Here is a 22,121-nt window from a genome sequence, read left to right on the forward strand (position 1 = left end):
CTTCCCCTTAGTTCTGCTGCACGACAGCCCAGCAGTTTAACTTCGCCTGCAATAATTTTTTTCTGATTGGACCAGCCTCCAGGGTCTCTAGTCTCTTGGGTCGCGCTGATCACCTTACATGTACAATTTTTTATTTTTTTGCAATACTAGGGGTTTAACCCAGGGGTGTTCTACCTCTGAGCTAGTTATAGCCCTTTTAAATTTTTGTTTCAAAACACTCTTATTACATTGCTGAGAGTCTTGATAAGTTGCTGAGGCTGGTCTTAGACCTGTGAGTCTGTCTCCGCCTCCCAAGAACTGGGACTATAGGCATCACCATGTCCAGCCACATGTACAATTTTTATTTTTTTATTTTTATTTTTTTAGTGGTACTAGGGGTGGAACCCAGAGGCTTTCTACCTCCGGGCTATACACCCAGACCTTTTTTTTTTTTTTTTTTTGGGAAATAGGGTCTCACTAAGTTGCTGAGAGCCTCACTAAGTAGCTGAGGCTGGCTTCGAACTCGTGTGATCCTCCTGTCTCAGCCTCCCAAGCGTGGGGATTACAAGCATGCGCCACCACGCCTGGCTATTTATTTTTTTAAAGAAGTTTATTAAAAAGATAGAAATACAGAAAATAGAAATACAGCCCCATGCCAAAATGGCACGGGGGTGACTCGAAATGAATACACCCCACATGTACAATTTTTAAAAACAAAATTATACATAGAGAGGATAATGACACATTTAACATTGTAATTAAAAGATACAAAGGGAAAAGCCAAACATTTTAAAGGTGTATTACCCTGTATTGTATTCTTTTACTCCCAGGCTTTATTAGGTTTCAGTCTAAAGTATTGCTTTTGTAACTTTACTTCTAAAAATAGTTCTGATAGGACCTAATATTTGTGGGCTTAATGCATAACTCATTAGGATGTGAACCAAGATACTCACATTGTCTCGGGGTCTGAGCTTGTCATTGGGTTGAGTCATAAAAAAAATATTGATCTAGCACTAAATCTTTCTAAAAGCTAATTTCTCATCTTTCAAGAACCAAGGGAATGTTAAACAAATTAGTGGTGATGTTGGGGACACTGAGATTAGGAAGTTCCACCCCAGGGCACAGATCCCAGTCTAAGTATCACAGAAATGGGTGATGCCGTGGCCCACAAGGGCCAGTGTTAGCCTCTGGCAATCCCTACCTTCAACCTCCTCATGCTGGCGTTGGCCCACCATGTCGAAACCTCCCAAACCCTGATATGGATGTCAGCTGTCAGGCAGCCAGTCCTGTCTCTGGCCACCAAGAGAGGAGCTGCTAATCTGACTTCCAAGTTCTAGGATATGGATGGCACTGCAATGATGAGTGGTCAGGTTACTCAGCCAAAAAGATGGAAACTCAGTTACTACCTCTCTTCCGAACTTCTCCTTCACACCAGAAGGTGTAAGCTCTGAGTCCCCCAATTTCTGTCCCTTGGAGGATGTTATTGGTAGGTTTGGAAAGTCCCCCCAACGGGCTCATGTGTTGAAAGCATGTCCCAGTGCAACAATACTCAGAGGTGAAATCATTGTACCAGAGCTCTAGTCTCATCAGTTGATGAACTCACTGAAAGATTGATAATTTGAAGGGCCAGTTGGGTGTGGCTGGAGGAGGTCCATCCCTGAGGACTATTTCTGTCCCTGGCCACTTCCTGCCTCGCTCTTCCTCTGCTTCTGACCACCACTGCGTTGAACTCAGCTCCACCATGCCACCCTCCTATGATGTCTGCCTTGGACTGTACCTCTGAACCTGTGAGCCAAATAAAATGTTTTTCCTCCACAGTTTCATCAGGTAATTTTGGTCACAACAATGAAAAAGATGAACAGAGGGACTAAAACAGAGGGATACCCCATAATTTTGCTGATTGCATATTTTATTTTATTTTATTTTTGTGGTACTGAGGATAGAACCCAGGGACTTTCTACCTCCAGGTTACACTCCCAGACCTATTGTTTTTTTAATATTTTATTTGGAAACAGGGTCTCAGTAAGTTGCTAAGAGCCTCACTAAGCTGCTGAGGCTGGCTTTGAACCTGCGTGATCCTCCTGTAATGAGATTACAAGCCTGCGCCAACACGCCCAGCTGCTGATCCCATATTTTAGACTGAGAAGTTGGAGGCTTTGTTTAGGCTTCAAATCTAAACTACATATTCCAAATTCATCTTTTCCCAGAATGCTATAGAATAGAGTATCCAGTGGAGGCCCAAGTATTTAAAAAGAAAAAAAAAAAACCCCTGTACAGGTGCTCTTCTTTTAATGACTGGCATGTAGCCAACTCTTGATCAATCAATGCTTTCCTTTCCTCTCATGATCTGGGGCCTGAAGCCTAGAACATGCTAAATGTTCCAGTTAGTTGGAATACCTGCACATTTTTCTCATTGCGTAGGTTGAATGTTTATAAAGTAACCTTGGTGGAGCACCTCTGCTCTAGAACTTCTGGGACTGTGTGCCCATGTATTTCTTCCATTGACCAAGTTGTATGTTTATAAAGGATTGGCTCTTAAAGTGTGGTCCATGGACCAATGACATGGGCCATCATTTAAAAAGTTGTCTGTAATCCAATTCTCAAGTGAACCACAGACCAACTGAATCAGAAATTCTGGGTATGTGTTTTAAGCAAAAATAATTAAGATAGAGGCAGTTAATTAATTAACTAAGGTCATGGCATGGTGGCACGTGCCTGTAATCTCATGGTGGCACCTGCCTCCTCTCTATTTGGGAGGTAGAGACAGGAGGACAACAGGTTCTAAGCCAGCTCTCAGCAGCTTAACAAGAACCTCAGCAACTTAGTGAGCCCCTGTTTCAAAATAAAATATAAAAAGGGCTGGGGGTGTAGCTCAGAGACAGAATACCCCTGGGCTCAATCCCCGGTACCAAAACAAAGTAGATTTGAATATATAATTTTTTTATGTATGCTAGACACGTGCCAGGCAAGCGCTCTATCACCGAGATACTCCCCTAGTCCTAGGATTCCCTTTTGAATGGCATTTTCCAATCACTAACCATAGACCCAATTTCATGGGATAAGGGCTCCTCCTGGAAAGTCTCGTGCTGCTTTTGTTCTTTGTGTGCACAGCTCTCTGGCGAACCGAGAGGAAGAAAGGCAAGATTCAAGCAGTGCTGGATTCCAAAATCCCAGTCTACAAAGTTCCAAGGTGTCAAAGCCCACTTTGATTTGAGAGCCACCCAAGGACCCACTGCCAGGGCGCTGGGGACAGCAGATGAGGCCGGTAACACAGCAGCTGGCCATAAAAGAACCCATTTCTAGGCACGTGAAGCCTCAAAGTATTTTAAGGCCAAAAGAGTTCTAGTCCATTCAACTCTGACATCCTTTGCCGAATGTTTTGTGTTCATTGCAAAATTTCCTTGGTTACAAAATTGTGCTTATGAAAATGAAGGCCAAGGTAAGGGACAGATGTATGGAGGCGACCTTTTTGTGTGGCCCAGCAATGCCTCCACTGTTCTGTATCCTCAAATACTTTAGCAAAATCCTTTCTTAGTAATTTCTGCCTGAAATTTCTACAGGCTTCTTAACAGAAAGAGCACAGTGATTCCCTGACTGTCACTCTTTGACCTTCTAGATCACAAAGTGCTCAGATCCCAGACTCTGAAATCAGTCTCTGCCCAAAGTACAAGAAATCACTTGGCTGCCTTTAAGGCTCCATCTGAAAGCAGAGAGAAGGCCCTCACCAAACACCAGATCTACTACCAGCACCTTGATCTTGAATTGCCCAGCTTCCAGAGCCATGAGAAATGAATTCCTATTATTTATAAATAACCCATTTTCAGCTGGGCACAGTGAAGTATACCTGTAATCTCAGTGCTTGGAAGGCTGAGACTGGAGGATTACAGGTTCAAGGCCAGTCTCAGCAGTTTAGTAAGGCCGTCAGCACCTTAGGAAGACCCTAATTAAAGATAAAAAAATAAAAACAAAAAGGGGCTGGGGCTGTAGAATGTTCTTGGGTTTGATTTCCAGTTCAGAAAAAGTGTGGTCCCTGGACCACACTTTTAAGAGCCAATTAATCAGTTTCAGGTATTTTGTTATAGCAGCACAAATGGACTAAGACAATAACCAAACATTGATTAATTGATTATATAACTTAAAAACAAATTCAGTGGATATGGATATATATATTCACACACACACACACACACACACACACACACACACACTCATATATACATACATACACTATGTGTATGGTTCTGGGGATTGAACTTAAAGGCATCCTACCTCTTAGCTACACTCCCATTCCTAGTATATTCTTATTTTTTAAATAGGGTCTCTCTAGGTTAATGAGAGTCTCACTACTTGCTGAGGCTGCCCTCAAACCTCCTGTCTATCCTCCTGTCTCAACCTCCCAAGTACTGGTATTATAAGCATGAGCCACTATGCCCAGCAAGAAGAATATATATATATATATATTTTTTTTTTAAATGAATACTTAAAATTGTGACTAGTCTTAGTCAAGGATTCAAGGAAAATGTACTGTGAGTCTATTCTGAAAGATGAAAACTCCAAGTGGCAGCTGGGCATGGTGGCGCACGCTTGTAATTCCAGTACTTGGGAGGCTGAGACAGGAGGATCACAGGTTCATGGTCAGCCTCAGCTACTTAGTGAGGCCCCATTCAAAATAAAAAAATAAATAGGGCTGGACATGTAGCTTGGAGGTAGAATGTCTCTGGTTTCAATCTCCAGTGCTGGGGAAAAAAAAAAAGAAAAAGAAAAAGAAAACCACAAGTGGCTTCTGCCCTCAAGAGTTTACAATCTACTTGGCGGATATGATGCAAACTGGACCAAAGTTACCTCAAAATACGAGACATTTAGTAAGCATCAGGTGAGCAAGAACAGCAGAAAATTCACCCTCAAAGATACAGATAAATGGCCTTTGAAAAATATACATTTTTCAATAGCAACCACCATAGTTTTGGCAGCAGCTAATGAATTCAGAGTCCACTAAAGCAAAAAGAGGATTTTAGCCAGTAATCCACCCTTGGTCAACTGAATCTGGAAATACATTTGGTACTATAAACAGGGAAATGAGTGCTCCGGGAGATGGATTCTGGTACTCAAATATAATGTTCCCCTAACTCAAACATGTGGAAACATTGAACAGAAACTCCTGAGTCAATAGCAAAGAATTGAGTTTTCATGCAAGTCACGGTTATAATTCCGGGATGAGTCAATGAACTAGAGCCACTGCTGTGAACGTGTGGAAGCTGAAAACCCATTACACAGCTCACCAGCAGGCGGACATGGCGAGCTTCTTCCAAAGTCTTCTGAGTCAGCTAGACCCGCTGCCCCTGCTTTCCCACCACCCGTTCCCTCTCTCTGATGCCCACCCTTACCCGCCTCTCTAGAACATTTTCAATGGCTTCCTCGTCACCTTTGCTCCCCTTGTGCACAGCCGAGCAGATGGCAGGGGTTCTGGAGTGCTTGCTGCGGTGAGTCGGTGACTCAACTCCACGGCTTTTTGTCTACATTCTCTTCCCTTTGGCCTTGCTGAAGCATGATATTAACACTGACATGGCCTAGAAATTCTCTTCCCCGTCACATGCCACGATTCTTCCGATGCATTTTCTCTCTCTCTTCTTTCTGTGAATGTCCTCCCCCAAGGCTTACACTGTCCCTTCCTTGATATTTTCCCTGACCTTCCATGTGGCTTCAATCCAAGGCGTGGCCCTCCCCTCTCTTCTTACTCTATGGTCACCGACATCCAGGAAATGACGATTATCATAGGTGCTATAATGATGTTTGGTGCCTAATGTGTACTGGGAACATTACTCAGTATCTTAGACTGCAAAACCCTGTGCCTTAGGTATTGCTGCTCCATATTAAAGTTAAAGGAGGAAACAGAGGCTCAGAAATCGAATGACTTGAAGACACACGCGTAGCAAGCAGCAGGACTGGGGTGTGAGCCTGGGCCTTCTTTCTTTTTTTTAATAGCACAGTTTATTTTTATTTTATTATTATTATTTTTTGTGGGTCTGGGGATGGAACTCAGGAGACATTCAACCTCCGAGCTATACCCCCTGCCCTATTTTTTCATTCTTTATTTTGAAACAGGGTCTCACTGAATTGCAGAAGGCCTCACTAAGTAGCTGAGGCTGTCCGCGAACTACGATCCTCCTGTTTCAGCCTCCCGAATGCTGGGATTACAAGTGTGCGCCACCACGCCCGGCTGAGCCTGAGCCTTCTTAACTTGAAGGTTCAGATGCCTTCAACCAAGCAAACAAACACATACACATTCAAAATGAAAACAGTCAACAGAAACGAAAATGAAGAAAGATAAAGCCACGTTGCTTTCTGACGGCGCCGGTGGTTGTAAGGGCTCTCTGTCCAGCCGGTGCTGACTTGTCCCTGTTGGTGTCCTGTCTTAACTCCCAACTCACCCGGCCCCACCTGCTCACTGTGCCTTCTAGAATCTGTTCCTGTAAACTGCACTGTGGCTGTCGCCCTCAGCGGCCTGGAGGCTCAAGTTCACAGAGTCCTTTTTGATTTTTCCTTCTCCCTCGCATTCACAGCACCTCCTCTCATCCCCTACTCCCTCCCTCCCTGGTCCTTACCTTCACAACTCGGGTGCTGGCTGGCTCTTCTCCCCTCTCGCTGATAACTGTGGCTGTTCCCACCTGGTCTTCCCATTCTCCACCCTCTCCCTCCTGGAATCTTCCCTACATTTACTGCCAGATTAAGTTTCCTAAAGTGAGGCTCTGCGTCTGTCACTCCCAATTATAAACCCTTCGGCGGCTCTTTTTCAGAGATAAAAATCCAGATTCTTTAGCCTGATTTCCAAAGCCTCAGACAATCTGGTTTCTCTTGATATCTTCAACTTCATTTGCTACTTCATACCCATGGGAATTTTCCCTGCAACAGGGCTGGTCTCCCCCACTGTTCAAGTTGGGATAAACTTCTGAACCAGGATGATCAACTTAGCATTCAACTGGAATGCCTTCTGAAGTATAACACAGTACTGTTAAGAACTAATAGGCATAATCTAGGATCATGCTGGATTAACCAGGGTGCACGGTCACTCTTTTCCTAATGTCCATTGTCCATTTACACACAGACCACCCAAATCTGTGGCTAATAGAGTATGTCCAGCATCCTTACCAGCCTCCATTCTTCTCTGCATTTTCTTTCTAAGTCTGGTACTTGGAGTCTCTATCTTTAACAAGCCCCTTTAGATTGATGCCCTAGGTTAAGCTGCCTGTTCAGCTTTCAATTTGGCATTTGTCCTATAACAATCTCCCTCTGACCTACCACCTCCCAGGAGCAAGTCCTTCCTCTTTCAGGCCAGCCTCCTGCCCCTAATATCTGCCCTTGCCTTACACACTTGTGTAGTAGCTTTGCTTCCTTCCATGCTCAGATCTTCTGACCTATCCACAGAATCAGTTCTCTCTCTGTCTCTCTGTCTCTGTCTGTCTGTCTGTCTCTCTTGCATATCCTCTAAAGTCTTTTTTCATTTGTTTGTCATTCAGCAAAGTCTCAGGGAGTAGCAACTAACCTTTTGCTAATGTGTTCTGACTCCTTAATGGAGACCTCTGGCTACAAAGACCTGGTCAAACATCTCACAGCCAGGCTCTCACAGATCAGCTGCTTGTCAATGCCAGTGCAGGACAATGGCTTTCCAGGGCAACGGTCAAGGACATACATCCCAGTCAAGCACCTGATCTGAGATGGTGGTGAGGATGCTGCTGCTGGGATCATCTGAGGGACAAGCCCTGGGTCGCAGCGTCTTTCCCATCCCCCGTTCTTCTGCCTGGATCACCTCCCCCAGGGAAAAGCAGACATTCTTATACGCTTATAAGCAGCAGCAGGAGAAACGTCCATCCCTAATAAACACAGCATACCACAGCTCCCTGGCAACCAAAGCTTCTACCCACTCAAGCTTGTCACTCTCCAATAAATATCAAATCCCAGAAATCACAGCAAAATCTTTAGAGACACAAAAGTTCTCTACCACCTAGGATGATTAGACAATTATTTGGCAGCACTCAGGAAACTGAATCTCCCATTGCCCTCTGGCCTCCCAAGGGCCAAGATGGGCTTCCTGCTCATCCACTCCCTGTGACCCACCCAAGCTCAGGGATTTCCCTGTTCCCTCCCTCGCCCATCAACCTGACTTGCTTGCCCTCGCCAAGCTAATCACAACTAGCTACTGGAAGCCATGCACTGGTCTTCCTCACAGTGGCCCAATGTCCTTCTAACCCAACAGCACCCAAAGTTTCTGCCCAAATAACAAGTGGTAAGGAGAAAACAGATGATAAAACAAAATGGCATGAGTTCATTTTGTTAAACGTTAACAACATATTTTTTGGTACTGAGGATTGAATCTAGAGGCATTCTACCTCTGAACTACACCCCTACCTCTAGCCCTATTTTATTACTTATTTGGAAACAGGGTCTCACTAGGTTGCTGGGAGCCTCACAAAGTTGCTGAGACTGCCTTTGAACCTGTGATCCTCCTGTCTCATTTTCTCAAGTACTGGGATTACAAGCATGTGCCACCACACCCAGCTTAACATATTTTGAAGTAGATATTTTTGTGGAGAAAAGGATGGTAGAAGACATATTATTAATAGAGATTTTCTCATCTGTTTTAGTTCATCAATGCAAGTATATTACTTGTCTAATAAAAATTAATGACATGGCCAGATGTGCTGATGCACTTTTGTAATCCCAGTAGTTGGGAGGCTGAGACAGAAGGATCATAAGTTTGAAGCCAGTCTCAACAATTTAGCAAGACCCTGTATCCAAATTAAAAAAAAAAAAAAATAGAGCCAAGTGTGGTGGCACACACTTGTAATCCCCACGCATGGGAGGCTGAGACAGGAGGATCGTGCAGGTTCAAAGCCAGCCTCAGCTACTTAGTGAGGCCCTTCCCAACTTAGTGAGACCCTGTTTCCAAATAAAATATAAAATAGATCTGGGAGTGTAGCCTGGGGGTAGAAAACCCCTGAGTTCCATCCCCAGTAATGTGCGTGTGTGCACGCGCACGCGCATACACACACACACACACATACACACAAAACACACACACACACACAAATAAAACTAGGGGTGTAGCCCAGAGGTAGAATGCCCTTAGGTTCAATTCCCAGCATGGAAGGAAGGAAGTTAATGATACAAAAATAATAAGATTGATGCTTACATGTTGGCTTTCTTTTCTGCTAGTATTGGTGGACATGGGACCCTGCCACTCTGTCATGGTCATTACCCGCAAATTAAGAAAAATAAATGGATAAGCCTGAGATTCAAGGGACCAGCTTCACTTGTGGATGTCTGCTGAGGGTGGTTTTCAATCCCATCAGTGCGTAAAAACAAAACCATGCTACTCTGATCGCTTACCTACAAATAGCAGGCTACCACCTTTTCATTTTGTTGGTGTTTTTCCTTTCCTAGCTAAGAATCAACATGTGCTGGACATTGAAAATTATATGTGCAAAAAATAAAATAAGGAAGCACACTTTGTTTGTGGGTATCAAGACAGAACAAGGCCCAATCTAGGTCCTAGTACTAGGACCTAGTCAGTACTTTTCTTTGCAGATTTTCAGCTTCATAAGTATTCAGTTCAGCCGAATGAACACCTGTTTCTGCCAAGCACTGTCCGTTGGTGTAAGGACGACTGACGCTGGGCAAGGGCTTTGACGACCTGCCTGCCTGCAGGTGCTCCACAGACCGCAGGCCTGAGCTGCAGTGCCAGGCACTCCGCCCCAGGCCCCTTCCTTGCACCCTGTGTTTGAGGCTACAGTTTGTTTTCTCTCGCTGAGGGAGGAAGGCTGCGGACGTCTTTGAGTCTCCACATAGCACTCCTGCCCATCACCAAGTGAATTTCATGTATAACACATGAGATCTATTTAAGTCAGGCCATTCCAAACATATGCTTCAGACTTAAAAAAATCTACCAGGTCCTTTCCAAGTAATACAGTCATATATAATCATATTTACATAAATTATCATACATATCCCTTTTGCTGAGGACCCAGAATAAGCAAGTGCTGGCCTCTGTCACAATGAAATATAGATACTTTTTTTTGTGTGTGGCACTGGGGATTGAACCTAGAGGCATTTTACCTCCAAGCTGCCCCTGCCCCCAGCCCTATTTTATTTTTATTTTGAAACAAGTTCTCATGACCCTGTTGATGAGAGTCTCACTACTTGCTGAGACTGTCCTAGAACCTGCAATCCTGTCTTCGCCTCCCAAGTATTATTAGGATTACGGGCATATTAGGATACCTGGCTACATATGAAATCTTTTAAAGTTCAAGTGCTGTTTAACAAGTAGACCAAAGAACTGAGTACTTTGTGGAACTCCAAAGAAGAGTAACTGGATATGTGGGAGGTGCAAGTTCAGCCTCCCCGCCCCTCCAATGCTCGACTTGCCCTTCCTCACCAAGCAAGACTAGAGGGTACTCACCCACACAGCTTTTCCCATCCTCGGCCAGGGTGTAGCCACTGTAGCACTGGCAGACGAAGGAGCCCGGCATGTTCACACAGAGCTGCTCACAGGCATGGTCCTCCGTGGCACACAGGTCCTGGACTGAGGCAAAGTTGCACCATTAGGACACAGCTCTGGAGGAGAGGCGCCCTCAGCCTGAGGCCACACCGTGTACAACTCTACAGCGCTTGCTAAACAACTCTCAAAAACAGTGTCAGTGTGTGATCGTAGTAGAAAAATTGGGAAACAAAAACACATGAAAAAATCCACCAACAGGGGGTGGTGGCGCAGGCTTGTGATTCCAGCATTCGGGAGGCTGAGACAGAAGGATCGCGGCTCGCAGACAGCCTCAGCTACTTAGGCCCTTTGCAACTCGGTGAGACTCTGTTCTAAAATAAAGAATAAAAAATAGGGCTGAGGGTGTAGCTTAAAGGTAGAATGCCCCTGGGTTCCATCCCCAGTACCACAAGAAGAGAAAGTAAAAAAGAAAGGAAGGAAGGAAGGAAGGAAGGAGAAAAAGAAAGAAAAAAGAAAGAAAGTCCACGTGTAATCCTACCACCCAGAGGCACCCACTGTTAAACATGGTGGTGAGTTTCATCTGTACCCAAAAACATATTTTTCAAAGTTGGAATTATTTCTCTGTGAAGCATATTAAATGATTTTTAGTTAATATCAATTTGTATTTTCCTATGCCAATGAAAAGTGCTTTAAAATGTCTGGAGGGCTCTTAGAACCCAGAGTTATCATGGACGGGCATCTGCACTCACTGGCATCCAGCTCCACCTCTACCCTTTGGACTGTCCCAGTATTCTGCACTCACAGTCTGACCGACTCACACGGAGGTAATTTGACATTGTCTTTGACAGTCTGTAGATGGAGCAGCAGGGCGAGGGCCAGTTAAAGGACCTGCTACCCTTCTGAAAACACAGCAAATCTAAGAAAAGCTCCTATTTCCCAAGTTCCCATCAACGCTTTCTCATCCCATTTGTCTACAGTAAGATTTCTGAAAATCCTCTTTGTACTCTATTTATCCCAATAACAAATGAGGGAAATGGGGAAATCAAAAGAGGTTAGGTAGTAATAAGAAAAATCACAGGGATATATGGCTACTCGTGGTCTTATTTTGGTCCAATATTTATTGCATATCCACAAAGTGCTGAGCCCTGGCTGTTTACTCCCATGCAGTGTAGGAATGCCATACAGGCACACATCTACTGCCTTAGAAGGATATAACAGAGGATCAGAAGGTTAAAGGAATCTTCAGTCAACTACCAAGTCAGTTTCCCCTTGGCATAGGTAGGCAGAGACCATGACAACACCATTTCCTAGCAAGGAGGTGGCCTGGCTGTCATGAAACAGCCCTACCAATGACTTTACATTAAAACTGGAGACACTTAGAGTGTTAAGGGGATTAAATGTATTAGAGAACATTTTCTCTAGTTAAAAGATATCATTACAATAGATATGAAAAAATTCAGTTACTTAGAAAGCTTGATCAGTCCCTTAATCCAACAGTTACACTTTAATATAACCTCCTAGGTATTTTGGGTTTTATAATATATTGTGCTTTTAGATGTATATAAACATCAAAGTGATAAAAAATAAAATCTATTTGAGTTATCATCTCTATTAAATGCATTGAGGTGTGTGTGTGTGTGTGTGTGTGTGTGTGTGTGTGTGTGTGGTGCTGGGGATTGAACCCAGGGGCATTCTATCTCTGAGCTATACTCCCAGTCCCATTTTTTATTCTTTATTTTTAAACAGAGTCCCTCTAAGTTGCAAAGGGCCTCAGTAAGTAGCTGAGGCTGTCTTCAAACCTGCAATCCTCCTGCCTCAGCCTCCCAAGTACTGTACAAGCATGTACTACCACACCCAGTACACTGAGTAATTAAAAAATAATCTACACTGGGCGTGGTGGCATGCACTTGCAGACCCAGTACTTTGGAGGCTGAGACAGGACGATCGCAAGTTTGAAGACAGCCTTGGCAACTTAGCAAGGCTCTCAGTAACCTGGTGAGACCCTGTTTCCAAATAAGAAATAAAATAGGGGTGGGGGTGTAGGTCATAGGTAGAATGCCTCTGGCTTCACTTCCCAATGCCAAAATAAATAAATAAATAAATAAATAATAAAATCTACATTATCACATTAAAATTCTTAAGCCTAAAGTTCCATAAATAAGATTTTTTTTTCTGGCTTTAAGATCCTAAAAGAAGTATCTGCACTTTTAAATCTATGAAGTGATAGACTCATATTCCTTTGCTATTTACCGGTAGGTTTACATCTTAGATCTTTGCTTGGGAACTCCAAATGAGAGTTTCCGTGTAGCTTTCCAGTGGATTTAGATGTGAAAAGGAAAAAACAAAACAAAACACTAATAACCAAAAAAATAACTCCAGCTGGTGCAAAAATCAAAGTGAGTAACCAAAGAAGGATAGAAACCTACAGTTAGTTACAAGCCTATGCCAGAGACACAAGAACTATCGGAATCACAGGATACCCATTAATTTCTTCCATACGCATGTGTGCGGCATCTTTTATGTCCCAAGCCAAGTACTTGGGGACATACCAGTGAACAAATCAAACAAGGAGGTCATCTTATCGTTCAGCCTGCACTCTACTGGGGCTTAGCAACTTGAAGATCTAGAAAATGTTTATGGCTGAAAAAGAGTGAATGCAGAGGTGCTGGGGTTCAACAAACTGGCCCCATGGAAGAAACAAGAGGCTGGCAGAGTGCTAGGGCTTGGGTTTAGAATGTCCCTCAAGCATGGCCCCTCCTGCGCAGCAAGCTTCAGCGGTGGGGCATGGTGGGGGGAGGTGGGGAAGGCCTGGTCCCCTCCTCTCACTCCCTCTGCTTCTGCCCCCTGGTGTGAGAGCAGGGCCCCACATGCCTTGCCGCCATGGGTTCTGCTTTGGAGCCGGCGAGCTGGCGGCTATAGACTGAACCTCTGAAACCGTGAGACTGAGTAACCTTTCCCCCTCTGAGTTGCGCTTGTCAGGTATTCTGGTCACAGTGATGCAGAAAGCTGACTAAAACAAGATGTAACTAAAATATGAGGTGGGGTATGATGGAATCCCTAAGTAGAGATGCTGACAGAGCCGGGCGTGGTGGCACACGCTTGTAATCCCAGCATTCGGGAGGCTGAGACCTGGAGGATCACGGTTCGCAGACAGCCTCAGCTACTTAGTGAGGCCCTATGCAACTCAGTGAGACCCGGTTTCAAAACTAAAGAATTAAAAAAAAAAAATAGGGCAGGGGGTGTAGCTTGGAGGTCAAATGCCCCTGGGTTCCATCCCCAGATCCAAAAAAAAAAAAAAAAAAAATGAGATGCTGATAGGGTGAGAGTCTCAGAGGTGGGACGTATCACTGCCAGGCAAGTGGAGGTTCGGAAAGGCAGGCAGGCAGCCTTAGACGATGGAGAATGAGAAAAGGCCCTTGAGGGAATGGTGTAAGCAAACAGGGGGAAGCAGGACAGGCCTGGCAACTGCATTTTTGGCCTGGGAATTCCAGAGGAAGTAGCAGGAGAGGATGGGACAGACCACTGACACCAGGTGGCTGAGAGCCATCGCAGGCTGGGTAGCTGAACTCCCCTCAGCAGGCAGTGGGAACCGGTCCTTAAAAGAGACCAGTGGCCGGGCATGGTGGTGCACGCTTGTAATCCCTGCGCTTGGGAGGCAGAGACAGGAGGATCATGCAGGTTCGAAGCCAGCCGCGTGCACTGGTTTAGGAGACCCTGTTTCCTAAATAAAAATGTACTCTGGGAGTATAGCCCGGAGATAGAAGGGCTTCTAGGAACCCCAGTACCACCAAAAAGAGAGAGAGAGAGAAAGAGAAAGAGAGACAGACAGACAGACAGACAGACAGACCAGTGTTCCAGCCGGGTTGTACACTGGAAGCGCAAGTCTGGCAGCATCACGGCTTCCCAAATCGAGCAGGGAACCTTACACGGCTCCTAGCACAGCTCAGTGAAACCATTGCTTTGTTTGGCAGCAGCTCTAGGATTCTGAATTGTAGGCTCAGTAGCTTTGGTTGTCTGCAGGGGGATGGGAAAACCACCTCTTGCTTGAGGATCTTGAACTGTTCAGAACAGTCTTCTGGCTGCTGGCTGTCACCTGTGGGCTGTGAGCACACTCCTGCTCTTTCCCCCTGTATCACGATGCTAATTACACGTGCTTACACAGTGGTGTGCTCACCTGAGCTCCCCTTGTCAGCCTCCAAGCCCTCTACACCACAGGTGGGCAGTGCCCTTGAGTCCTGAGAGCTGGAGCCAGCTGCCCACCTGTGCCATGTCCATCTCTGCAGGGGCAGGAGCTTCTGCGCCCTCCCCTGATTCTGCCCTGGGTGCTGCCTGCCCCCCTCAGGGCTCAACAGGAACCCTGCCTAATCTCAGGGACCAAGGAGCTGCGGCAGTACAAGTCATTTTTATACGCCTGTCTATATTTATCTGATTTCAAATTTTCTACCAAGAGCTTTTCCAATAATAAAGAGAAATAAACACATTACAAAGGAACTCTTTTGAAAGCAGCACCTCAAAAGCAATGAAGCAGGATCATGCAGCAGTAATATTCTTCTTCTCTAAGACTTCCCCTGGAGAGTAGGTAGAGGGAGACGCAAGGAAATACTTCCTTCTTCCCTTCCTTCCTTTTTTTTTTATTGAGGATTGAACCCATGGGCATTCTACCTCTAATCTACACCCTCAGCCCTTTTAGTTTTTATTTTTAAACAGGGTCTCTCTAAATTGCTGACATTCTCACTAAGTTGCTGAGCCTGGCCTCAACCCTGCAATTCCCCCGTCTCAGCCACCCAAGTACTGGAATTACAGGCATGCAAGACACCCACAGTACAGCCTGCGGAATAATTGTAAGGCCCTGTCTACAGACACAGCAGCACATGACCCTGGCTGCCCAGCAGAGCCTTCTGGAGACCTGGACAAACCTGGCACCAAGGTGCCCACCTTCTGCTACACCAGTCTGGCTGGGGGTGGGATTTGGTGTTTGTTAAACCCAAAGACTTTGTGCAGCCAGGTGAGGGTCACTGAGCCAATGGGGATGGTGCCTAGACCCGGGAGTCAGTCTCCCCTTTACCACCTGAGACCCCCAAGGCTCTTTCTAACAAATCTCAGAGTGGCTGCTGCCCTTGCTCTGTCTCCGAGCAGCTCTGAGGACATGGGCAGGCAGGAAGGCGACCACGCGGTAGGACCAGGCAGGCCGGCTGCTCGCATTCCAGAAGCATCGTCCCATGAAGAGCGCATGCCAGTTGGCTCCACGCACTGCCCTTTCAGACTGTTTTTAGAATGTTGGGATTTATGGCCATGAATGATTTGTATGGACCCAGGGGAAACCATTGAGGGATTAATCTAATTAAACAAAGACAAAGGAATACATACAGACTGGGTTCTGACAAAACAGCTCCGTTGTTTTCTTGGCAGTGGTCACGTCCATTTGAAACAAGGACAGATGTTTTGGGATGATTCCTTATGCCTTTGAAAAACAGTACTTCTTAAGTTTTACTTTTTTCATAGCCTGGGAGGAGTTTGCTGAAGGGTGCTAACAGCGGCGGAGGGGGATGGGACAGGCTTTGGCTCCACAGTTCCTGTTACCCTTCCCCCTCTGCCACGGGTGGCTCCTGACTTCAGGACCTTTCTCCCAGCCAACAGGGCTCAAGCTTCCTTCCCTGGGCTCCCATAGAGTTACAGATCCATAGAGCTACAGATGTGAGTCCCTCCCTTAGGCATTTATCTCCTGTTATTGGAAGGAGCTGGTCACAGGCTGCCTGCCCAAGGAAAGTACAAGCTAGTCTGCTCCATTTTGATTCTAGAGATCCCAGCACAGTGTCCTAGTGCATGCAGTTAGCGCTCCAAAGTGCTCATTGGTGACAAAGCCCTATACCCCCTGCCTCCCAACAGGGATGTCCCTAAAGTTCCTCAGCAGGAGGGATTCTCACAGTGGACAACATCTGGGCACCAGCCTCTAGCCACAGGCACTAGAACAATATTGCTAACTGCTGTGTCCCGGCAGCCAGCCCCTGCCTGGCTGTCATACTTACTCAACAAGTATGTGCTGAGTGGACTGAGAAGCCCACACCACACACGGGGCTGGAAGTGCACAGGACCCAGCTCTCCTACAGAGGTGGCGAGCTCGTGAAGGACAGTCCATCCCTCCTGAGTCTTGGGGCTCTGCATGGGACCCACACACTACCATGCATATGCCTTTCTTTCTTTCTTTCTTTCTTTCTTTCTTTCTTTCTTTTTCTTTCTTTCTTTCCTTCTTTCTTTCTTTCTTTCTTTTTTTTTTTTTTTTGTGGTACTGGGGGTGGAACCCAGGGGCTTTTCTACCTCCAGGCTAATACTCCCAGCCCTATTTTATACTTTATTTGGAAACAGGGTCTCAGTAAGTTGCTGAGAGCCTCACTAAGTAGCTGAGGCTGGCTTCAAACCTGTGTGATTCCCCTGTCTCAGCCTCCCAAGCCCTGGGATTACAAGCGTGTGCTATGACACCTGGCTACCATGCCTTTCTTTCTTTCTTTCTTTCTTTCTTTCTTTCTTTCTTTCATTCTTTTTTTGCGGGTCTGGGAATGGAACCCAGAGGCATTTGACCTCCGAGCTACACCCCCTGCCCAATTTTTTATTCTTTATTTTGAAACAGGGTCTCACTGAGTTGCAGAGGGCCTCACTAAGTAGCTGAGGCTGTCCGCGAACCACGATCCTCCAGTCTCAGCCTCCCAAATGCTGGGATTACACGCGTGTGCCACCACGCCCGGCTTTACCCTGCATTTCAAGACCTGTGGATTCAAATTGGCAGCCTCCTTCCATCACCCTGGAGCACTGTCTCCAGAGGGACAACTGGAAAGGGACCAAATATATTCTTTGATTTCCCTTTAGCAAAGATAAATTCTTACACCGGCTTGCTTTTCCTTTGGGCCAAGGGTGGCAAAAGAAATTAGGAAATCTCAGGGCACCTCCGTCTCCTGCTCCCTTCAGATGCAATCAATTTACAAGTCCCTTGGGCTCGTTCTCTCCACCTCCCCTGCCGGAGTGGAGCCACCATCATCTCTTGACCAGACAGTGACAGCAGCCTCCTAACTGGTCTGCTGGGATCTATGCCAGCCCAGGGGTCCCCTGAGCCAGAATAATCTGCCCCCGCCTCGCCTCTGCTTAAAAGTCCTGATGGCTCCCGTTGCCCCAGGATGAAGTCCAAAGCTGCTCGTGTGACGCCCCCATGTACATGACCCACTCCCTTGCCTCTCCTCATGCCTTCTCCTGTTTTCTCTGTTTCAGTTCTACTTTCCTCCACATTCTTCAAATCAAGTTTCCCATGCCTCAGGACCTTCACACATGTCATTTCTCATTTCTCAATGCTCATACTCCTTTCTTGCCTTCTTTTTACCTTTCAAACTCTTACACACCCTTTAGGATTAAGTGGTACTTTCTCAGGGTCTCTTGCCTACTATTGGGATCAAGTCCTACCTCATAATTACCCTTTGTAGACCTTAACACGATGATAACTTAATGCATAGCTTGCGACTTATTTCATGTCTATTTCCCCAGCCACATGAGGGCCATGTCCTCTTGAGGGCTCATCTTGTTTAGCACTTTAGCTCAAATATCTAGCACAGTGCCTGGTATGCAGTCAATTAAGAAATATTTGTTACTTGAGAGAGGAGGACTGCAGATTCAAGGCCAGCCTCAGCAATTTAGTGAGACTCTGTTACAAGGTAAAATAAAATAAGATGGAGGGTGTAGCTCAAAGGTAGAAACCCCCTGGGTTCAATCCCTGGTACCACCAAAAGAGAAAGAGAAAGAGAGAATATTGATGAATGATTGAGTTAAGCAATCTATTCATACATCCATGAAACTCTTCAAAGGACTGTAAAAACAATAGTGAATAAAACAAAACAAAAAAATCTCTGCCCTAATAGAGCTAAAGGTCCAGTGGGAGAATCGCTGACATGCTAGAGTCAGTTCACCGTGACTTACAAGAATAGATGACACGTCTCTCTTCCCAACCCAGCTGTCAATGGAGCCACGTTGGTCGCTTGAAAAGGCCATGGGAAGCCGGGCGTGACGGCGCACACTTGTGATCCCAGCATTCGGGAGGCTGAGACTAGAGGATCGCACAGGTTCGAAGCCAGCTTCAACTACTTAGTGAGGCCCTTTGCAACTCAGTGAGACCTTGTTTCCAAATAAAGAATAAGAAATAGGGCTGGGGGTGTAGCTTGGAGGTAAAGTATCCCTGAGTTCCATCCCCGGTACTACAAGAAGAAAAGAAAGGAAATGGCCATGGGAGTATTTATACCATGGGATTTGAAATTGGCAAACACTACAAACCAGAGACCCCCACCCCCAAGCTGGTAGTTAAATATTTCCCAGCACCCATTGTTGAAAGGCTGACTACAAACAAAAACTAGGTAAAGCATACAGTATATTGTATCTTCTAAGCAGGAAAGGGCAGTCAGGAGTGTGGAGAGGAAGACTTCCATTTTAAATACTGTCATTAAAAAATGGCTTCACTGAAAAGATGCTTTTGTGCCAGGACCTGAGGAAGGGATGTGGAAATAGACGAAGGATCCTCTTGAAGGACGAAAGTATGGATCTTCAGGAAGGAGAAGGGGTAAGAAGGCAAGTGAAACCAATATCACCACTAGAGACCAAACTGGCCCCATCTGGGTGTCCCTGTAGCGTCAGGCCAGTGGCTTTCCTGAGACGCAAGGGTTAGAGACTAGATTAAAGAAGTGAGTGGAGAAGACGCCTTACCCGCAGGGTCGGGCTAATCTAGATGGAAAAAGCACCTGACCCACGGTAGGCTTTTAACAAATGCTAGTCCCCTCCTCCCTTCCTAAGTCCAGGGGAAGGAAAAAAAGAATGGTCTTGAGTCTCAGGGCAGAAAGGAGAAGTCTCGGTATCCTGGGCCAATTTAAGCAGGCGAGAGAGGTGACCCATGCCAAATTTCAGCCACCAAATACAGAGGGTTTCGCTTGGTCGGGTACCTATAAACAATCACGGCTATTAGATTCTAAAAAGTTTTTAAAGTATCTTTGGCTAAGTTGGTTTGCTAAATTGATCTGATAGAGCAAAGTAGGCAGTTCTGAAGCCAGATCTTAAGAAAAGATCTGGCCAAATTCAAGAGACGCCTTGCCAGAGGGCAACCGTCAGCACAGAGCTGACAGTCAGCAAGACTCCCTAGCTTCTCCTCCTTCCTTGAGGATTTTATGAGGGAGGGTGACCTCGGCTGCTCGGGCATCCCAGGTGAAATTAATTAGTAAGGATTCGCTAGCTAAGAGCCCCGACGCTGTGCCAAAATCCAGCACTAGTGTTTCTCCAGAGGCTTGCATGCACCCTGGGTTTACCCGCCTTCCTTCACCCTGGTCAGTCTCCAGACCCTGGTGCTGGGACTCAGCCCAGAGAACTTGGGAAACTTTCATCTGGTTGTGTTGGAGGAGGGGAGCAAGGGACAGGGCTGTGGCTGCTGGCCTGACATCATCCGGGGATAAATCAGAGGGTTTTTATGGGCTTCTCAGAATTTCAGACGAGCCCCACTGCATGCTATTGACACCAATGCAGATTTAATTTCACCTTTGGTGTTCAAGCAAATGAGCACCTTTACAAGACACTCTACATTTTTGTGTGTGTGTGTGTGGTACTGGGGGTGGAACCCAGGGGCTTTTCTACCTCCGGGCTATACTCCCAGACCTTTTTTTATATTTTATTTGGAAAGAGGGTCTCACTAAGCTGCTGAAAGCCTCACTAAGTAGCTGAGGCTGGCTTAGAACCTACACTCTACTTTTTAGAGCTCCTGTATTTATTTAACGCAAACTGTAGAAATCAGAACTTTATCACAGCAAGAGAGAAGGGAACCCAGGCATGGTGGTGCATGCTTGTAATCCCAGCATTTGGGAGGCTGAGACCAGAGGATTGTGGTTTACAGACAGCCTCAGCTATTTAGTGAGGCCCTCTGCAACTTAGTGAGACCCTGTTTCAAAATAAAGAATAAAATATAGGGCTGGGGGTGTAGCTCGGAGGTCAAATGCCCCTGGGTTCCATCCCCAGACCTGCAAGAGAGAGAGAGAGAGAGAGAGAGAGAGAGAGAGAGAGAGAGAGGTGTTAGTGGGGCCATCACGTCACTGGACAGGGAATGCTGGGGCCTCTGCCAGCCTCAACCCCAAAGCTCACTCAGGAGTCGGGGATCCACACATACGGGCCAAACCCCAGCCTGCATCCGGGGGGGCCATCCCCTTTCTTTCATCACACCGAAAAGCACTCATCTTATTTGGACAGCTGCAGCTTGGATTTGAAGACTTTCAACAGTAAATGTGAGTCATCAGCTATGTGCTTCTCCACTCAAAGAAACAAAACGAACCAAAATCACAGAGAAAAACAAACCTGTCCTCTCAGGCAAACTCCAGCTGGGCCTGCTCTCCCTTCTCAGCGGCTAGTACCCCGCCCCATCCATTCTCCTATTCACTAACAAGATTTGGGGTATCTTGTAGGAAGGGATGAAGAGAAGAGAGGCAGGAATCTTCAAAACAAAGCCTTAAAACATAAGTAAATCTGACTGGATGCAAATAAGAAATAAATGTGAATAAGGCCCTACTTCTGCTGTTCTAGTCCAAGGTCGTCCTGTCTTTATGTTCTTCATAGGAACTCCCTCTGAGGGGTCCGCCCCAGGGACAGATCTGGTTTTAAACCTCCAGCCACTGGTCCTCAATCCAGGGTGGACAGCAGAAGCCGAGCAGGGTGTGTGTGTGTGTGTGTGTGTGTGTGTGTGTGTGTGTGTGTGTGTGTCTGTGGCTGCGAACCCTGCCCCAGGCCATCCGACTAGGTCTAGGGTGGGCCTGGGAGCTTATATTTCTAGCATCTCTCTGTAAAGCTGATGCTGAGGCCCTGGGGCCCACGCTTTAGGAACCACTGGTGTAGATGCTTGTGAAAATACCAAAGCAGAGGAGGCGATGTGCAAGGTGCAGACCCCCCCCCCCACCCCGTGACGATTCTTTCATAACTGGCATTTGTCCTCTTGTATTAAATCAGTTTGGTTCTCCCACAGGACCCAGACTGCTGCTTTTTTTTCCTTCTGGGATGGAACCCAGGGGCATTCTATCTCCAAGATACATCCCAAGCTCTAGCTTTTAGCCCTTTTTATGTTTGAAACAAGGTCTCACTGAGTTGCGAAGGGCCTCAGTAGCTGAGGCTGTCGGCGAACCGCGACCCTCCCGTCTCTGCCTCCCGAATGCTGGGATCATCAGCGTGAACCACCATGCCTGCTGCTTTTTTTAAACTCCACACCCTGGCACAGGCAGAGGGCAAGCAGGTTATCACCTCTAAGCTACTGGCGGGGTCAGGAGGAAGCTGCCAGGCTGGATCCCCACAGCCTGCGTGTGCGTGTGCGCATGCGCGCTGCAGCCCCCCACCCCATCCCGGGCTGTGCACGCTGCAGGGTGTGAGTGGGGGGCTCGCTCTCTTTGCGCTCTGGCTCCGCGCTGTGCTGAGCGCTGCCACCCCCCCGCGCCCACTCCCTGACCCTGGCTTTCCTCCCTCTTTGGGGTCAGTGACCACCAGCAGGTCCGTCCAGCCAAGGCTTTTCTTGAACTCTAATCTAGCATCTCAGCTTCTCCCAAACTACTTGGGTGGCCCCTTCCCTCGCAGCTCCGCAGCTCGCCTGCCCTCAAAACCAGGT

The 22,121-nt window shown here is 46.4% G+C and overlaps 1 protein-coding gene across 4 annotated transcripts in view; it reads right to left on the bottom strand.

The window, feature by feature from the left end:
* Nucleotides 1–22,121, bottom strand: part of MATN2 (matrilin 2) — a gene marked incomplete at both ends in the record, with an annotated part of 152,786 nt that overhangs the window by 67,550 nt on the left and 63,115 nt on the right. For all 4 annotated transcript variants that reach the window (XM_080694029.1, XM_080694028.1, XM_080694026.1 and 1 more), the window contains one exon: nt 10,433–10,555. In XM_080694029.1, the coding sequence (XP_080550155.1) occupies nt 10,433–10,555 (123 nt within the window). The remainder of the gene's footprint in view (nt 1–10,432; nt 10,556–22,121) is intronic.

The sequence above is a fragment of the Muscardinus avellanarius genome (assembly GCF_963383645.1).
Source record: "Muscardinus avellanarius genome assembly, chromosome: 4".
Taxonomy (NCBI): domain Eukaryota; kingdom Metazoa; phylum Chordata; class Mammalia; order Rodentia; family Gliridae; genus Muscardinus; species Muscardinus avellanarius.